Source organism: Mesoplodon mirus, assembly GCF_964341445.2.
Source record: "Mesoplodon mirus genome assembly, chromosome: 4".
Taxonomy (NCBI): Eukaryota; Metazoa; Chordata; class Mammalia; order Artiodactyla; family Ziphiidae; genus Mesoplodon; species Mesoplodon mirus.
Window position 1 is genome coordinate 156157756 of NC_138979.1, and position 5543 is coordinate 156163298.

The 5543-nt window shown below is 58.8% G+C and overlaps 1 protein-coding gene across 1 annotated transcript; it reads right to left on the minus strand.

Annotated features, from left to right (window-relative positions):
- Positions 1 to 3174: 3174 nt before the first annotated feature.
- CCDC177 (coiled-coil domain containing 177) lies at positions 3175 to 5280 on the minus strand (the record flags this gene model as incomplete). Its single annotated transcript, XM_082619958.1, has 1 exon — positions 3175 to 5280. Exon 1 carries the CDS (start codon positions 5266 to 5268, stop codon positions 3175 to 3177), a length of 2094 nt encoding a protein of 697 aa, XP_082476084.1. The 5' UTR covers positions 5269 to 5280.
- Between the last annotated feature and the right edge of the window lie 263 nt (positions 5281 to 5543).

Genomic DNA, 5543 nt, shown 5'->3' on the forward strand with positions numbered 1-5543 from the left:
ACCGATGATTCCATCTGACATGGTTTTGTCCTGCTTGTTTCCTCGGTAACGCACCAAACTAAAGCTTTTTCCAACCCTTTCCATTCCTCCTCATCCCACCTCACGTTCCCTCTGTTCTGAGCAAGGGGATGTTCCAAGGGGCAAATGTGAAGGCCTGGGGTCATGTCAAGGCTGCCTTTTCCTGGATAGTAAGAAGTTCCAGCATGGTGCGCGGAGACAAATTCTGGGCACTGGTGAGAATGTTCACGTCAGGAGAAGTAAGGCTTTCTCCGTCCTTCATCCCCACCGCCCTCCACCCCTCTGATTTTCTCTCGCTGCATTTCAGAATAAGAAACACTCCTCCTCTCTGGCATCACTTCAAAGAGAAGACTATAAATAAAGGGCACGAAAAAGGATCCTGGAAATTGCTTCTCCTCAAGACCACTTATCCTAGAATACAGAGATGCTCTACATTCTAGAAGATGGTGTGACACTTGGAAGAAGCTTTCTTTATTATTACCAAGTTTGGCTTCTGTTTTTGCTTGAATTCTACTTAGCTATTTACGTATATTTAAAGGATCCCAAAGTTTTTTTCCTTTACACTGTGTTTTCTCTAAGTGCAAACATCTAGTTTGGTGACGTTCAGACCTGGGCCTTTGCATCACATGTGGCATTATGAGCCACACTGTGCTTTTCGAGAACATTCCTTTCTGCACTAGGTCACGATGGTACTTTACACCTAGGCATAGTGCAGTCACATGATCCTTCCTGTTTACAGTGATTACACCTGCTGTTTCAAAGTCTTAGAACTGAGAGCACCGCTTTGATTCTGATTCATCCTCACAGTGTTTGTGTGAGGAGGGCAGAAATCATGATCCCCATTCTACAGGTGGGGAAACCAAGGCACACAGAGGTGATCTACCCAAAGTCACCCAGAAGTCAGAAAACAAACTGACTAAAGGGCCGAGGAAGATCACCTACGTACCTTTCAGTGCCTTATCCGAAAAAGCAGACTGTGTCCTTCTCAAATGAACGCATATACTTTGGAAGGAAGTAGTTTTAGGTGGAACTTTCTATTAAGGCCTCAAAGGCCCCTCTATCAAATCAGGAACCACAAGGTAAGAACCAGTATCACATTAACATTTTTAGTTAAATGCCCCTGACTCACAGAAAGGCCGATTATTATAGCTCCCTGACAACCTGGTTACCGAAATGAAAATTTAAGGAAAACTTCACCCATTCAAGAAGTAAGCATTGGCACAGCTCCTTTTCTGGTTTCACATCATCTGAAGTGTAACACCTAAGCACTGCTTCCTTCTACACAATACTCCTGTACCTGCTGGCATTTGATTGCGGGTGGGGGGTGGGGGGAGGGGCTAACAGAATGTGTGTGTGTGTGTGTGTTTGTAACACCAGACACTTTAGGGACAATTCTGCCCAACAGAATATACATGAAATATGTCTAGCAGAGTAGTTCTCTATGCTGATTCTTCTTCTTCTTTTTTTTTTTTTTTGGTAACTGTTACTTCTTGATCTTGACTTAATGTAAAAAGAAATGTCTTACTTCCCACCTTCCTTGATGAAGGTAGAGTCTTTGGGTGGACATGGCTGGGGGCTGATTTCGGCTTCCTGGAAGGGAAGCACTCTAGAGGTGAAAGTTGCCGGAAGACAACTGAATGGGACTTTTTGGACCAGAAAGTGGCCTGGTCTTGCGTGCATTTTCCCCCCGAGGCTAAATGACCATCTGTCCGTGACGCACTGCCCCTTCCTACGCCAGGAATCCATATTCCCAGAAACAAACTAGGCCAACAGCAGTCCTCCTGCCTCCCAACTCCAGGTCAAGAAAGGCACAAAGAAGAGCAACAAATAATACCGAGGCGGTGCTTTGGATCCGGGAGATCTTGAGGTACCAGGAGAAGAGTACTGATGGCCCCATCTGGCCCATAGGAAAGGTGAGGCACGGAGAGACTGACTAAATACTTTCAGTATTTAGTAGGGGAGAGGGACGCAGGAATGTCAGAGGGAGATTCTCTTTTTCCTCACATGGGGAAGGAGAGGAGAGGAAGATACACTGCCAACCGTAGTGAGCACGACTCTCACAGCAAAGAGGCAATTCCAGCTCTTCTGCCACCACAGTAAAGTAATTGCCCTCAGAGCAGTTGTGATGATTCCTTCACAGAGGGAATCCGACACCCCAGACTCTCTGGGGCCCACTCTTAGGACTGCATCCAGGGCTGGAGATTGAGGCAGAATTGGCCTGGGCAGGCACATAAGGTAGCTCTGCTTCTTAAGGCATGGCTGCTGTCTGCGAGGAGTGGGCTCCACATTGGGAGGTGGCCATCAGACACTGCCTCCCCTGAAAATACCCTGCAGGAAAGCTCAATCGGGGGAAACGCTGCTGCCTAAGGAATCCGCCTCCCCCGAGGGGCTGGGGGCTCCCACTAAAGCTAAACAGCATCACCAAACCAACTGATTTCTTGTGTCACTTGGGAGAACGAGGGGGAAAAAAACCAAACTGATCATTATTTGCAGATGATTGTCTACCTAGAAAACCTAGCAGAATCAAGGGAAAACCTATCAGAAGTAAGACCAGAATTTGCGCAAGAGGCAGATTAAAAGTCTAGCACACAAAAATCAATAGCTTTTGGGTCTATTGAGTGTGGCCTAATACCTTGGAAGAGCTGTGCTTTTCTGCAAGGCCTCCGAGCTTTGTGCAACTTGCCATATGTTAAAAGAGGGAGGGAAGCCAAGGAGATGCCTCGTCCACTGCAGTTCCCGCAGTCGCCTCAGGCACCAGTATGTGAAAGATGCCTGGGGTGACTACTGCAGGAGGGAGCAGTCACCTCTGCACTGTCTCCTTGCCCTCCCCTCCCCCAGCCTCGACCCAGCCCCTTTCTTCCAGCTCTTTTCTTTTCCAACTCAACAGACACAATGGGAACCTTGGCAAGGACAGGTGCGGGAGCCACCAAGGTTGGATGTGGTCAAAGACTGTGCTATGTCATTTCCAAACGAAGTCAGTTTTTAAAAACAAAGGCGGTGGACTGAAAGGTCTCACACGTCGGTCCTCTCATTGGTCAGAAGCCTGGCGACGCTGCGGTGCCGCGCCCAGACTGGGGACTCCCACGGTCCGGTCAAAATGGCCAAAAGAAGCCCCGCGGGGCTGAGCGTGGCACTCCGGCCAGCGCACGGCGGCGGTCATTTACGGTCCAGGCTGGCGTGCAGCTGGGCCTCGCGAACCATGCGATCGAAGGAGCGCGTGTTGGTCTCCTGGCGTACCTTCTCGCGCACGTGGAAGGAGGCCCGGGCTGTGGAGCGGGCGCTCTCCAGCGCGCTGCGCCGGTCCCGAGACAGCTGCTCGCTGCGCTCCAGCTTGCGACCGATGGCTTGGAGCAGCTCCCGCCGGCGGCAGTCTTCGTCCCTCTCCACCTTCTCCTTGTTGGCCCGCTGGGCCCGCTCCTTCTCCATCCGGCTCTGGCCCACGCGCCGCGCCTTCTGCTGCACTGCCTCCTCGGCCGCCTGCGCCGCGTGCTGCAGCCGCCGCTCGCCCACCCGGGCCAGAGCCTCCAGGTGTGCCTGATGCTCCCGCTCTTTGCGCTCGGCCGCCTCCTTGGCCCGCCGGCCCTGCAGCTCCTCCCGCCGGGCCCGCTCGCGCAGCTCCCGGGTGCGCTGCTCCACCAACTGCTCGTAGTTCTCCTGCGCGCGGCCCAAGCTGGCCTCCAGGGAGCTCCGCAGGCCCTCGCGCTCCTGGCGCTCCAGCCGGGCCCGGCCTTGCAGCAACGCCTCGTGGCGCGCCCGCTCCACCCGGCTTAGCTCCCGCTTCTCTCGTTGCAACTGGCCCTCCTGACTCTGCTTGGCGCGGGCCGCGCGCTGAGCGCGCTCCCTGCGCACCTGCTCGGCCCGCTCGCGCACTTCCTGCAGCCCCTCCTCCCGCTGCTTCAGGTTCTGTTCCTGCTGCAGCTTGCGGAGTCGGTCCTCCCGGGCCGTGCGCTCCGCCCGCTCCCGCCGCAGCAGTCCCTGGCGCTCGGCCAGCTCCCGCCGCCGCTCCTCGCTGCGCTCGCACTGCCGCTGCCGCCGCCGCGCCTCCTCGCGCTCCTCGCGGCCCCGGCGGCCGCGCCGCTCCTCCACCTGCGCGGCCCAGGCTCGGCGGCCCTGCTCCAGGGCGCGCTGCTTCTCGCGCTCCTCGCGTTCCCGCCGCTGCTCGGCGCGGACGCGCTGCTGCTCCCACTGGCCGTGGGCCGCGGCGCGCTGCTCCAGCAACAGGCGCTCCTCCTGGTGCCGCGCCAGCATCAGTGCCGCGATCTTCCGGTCGCGCTCCGGCACCGCGCGCAGACCCCGCTCGGCGCGCACTTGGCGCACGATGCGTTCCACGTGCTGAGCCGTCTGTGGTGAGTGGCTCAGGTCGCCGAGGCTGAAGCTGCGGCCGGTGAGGGGAACCAGGGCCAGGGCGGATGGGCGGCCCAGAGGGTTGGGAGCAGAGGACGCCGACCCCGCCGGGCAGCTGTTCCTGGCCGAGGCCCGCGGCGGCCAGTGCAGCTCCCGCAGGCTCTCACCGCTGTAGGACGACGACGACGCGCCTGACTCGGAGCTCAGGGCGCCCTCCCGCCGGCGGGACAGGGAGTCTAGTGAGTGGCTCTTCCTACCTGGCCGCGACCCCGCGGGCGTAGGTTGGGGCCGGGCCGGGGCCGGGCTGGAGGAGGCCTTGCGGGCGGCGCGCGGTGCGGGCGAGGCCGGGAGGCTGGTGCTGCTGCAGCTGCTGCTGCTGCCCGCACTAGGGGCCGAGGCCGCGGCGGCCGCAGGGCCCAAAGGCGTGAAGAGGCGCCGCTTCTCCTCGCGCACGATGCGCTCGCGCTCTGCCCGGCATTGCTGCAGCTTGGCGCTCCGCTCCGCCTCGTAAGCCTCGTACAGGCCAGTGGCCACTCGCATAGAGCGGCCGGGGGCCTCGCGCACCAGGTCCGCCAGGGCCCGTGGCAGCAGCTCTACAGGTTTAACGGCGCAGCGGGCGCAGGCCTCTAGCGAGCGGGGGCTGGTCAGCACGTAGCGGCTGCCCTCGGCCTCCGGACAGTCGAAGTTGAAGAGGTCGAGGTGCAACAGCGGGGACTGCTCCCGCTGCCCGCCTTCTGCTGCGCACGGGACTTCAGCCTTACGGGGCGCCGCGGCGGAGGCCGAGGCCGCAGACGCCGCGGGCTGCGGGGCGCCCTGGGAGTCAGGGGGCACGGACGCGGCGGCTTCGTCCCCTCCGGAGCCTCCGGGCTCGGCTCCCGCCTTCTCTTCAGGCACGGGATCCACCATGGCTGAGCCCTGTCCCTTTGTGGAGGCTCTGCGGATGACAAGGGAGGACATCGAAGAATACATTTGAAAGCAGTTTCCTCCTCCCCGTTCATATTCACCGCCCCCCCCCAAACTTAATCCGCTTTGGGATTAGGCTCAGAGGCCCGGTGGAATGTAAATCATAATACCGATGCCCTGAAACCCCAGCGGGCGGGAGGGTGCACAGAGAGCAGCCTCAGTCTCCCTCAGCGCCGGAGTGCTGGGCGGAGGCCTGTGGTCAGGCTCCCCTGGGCGTC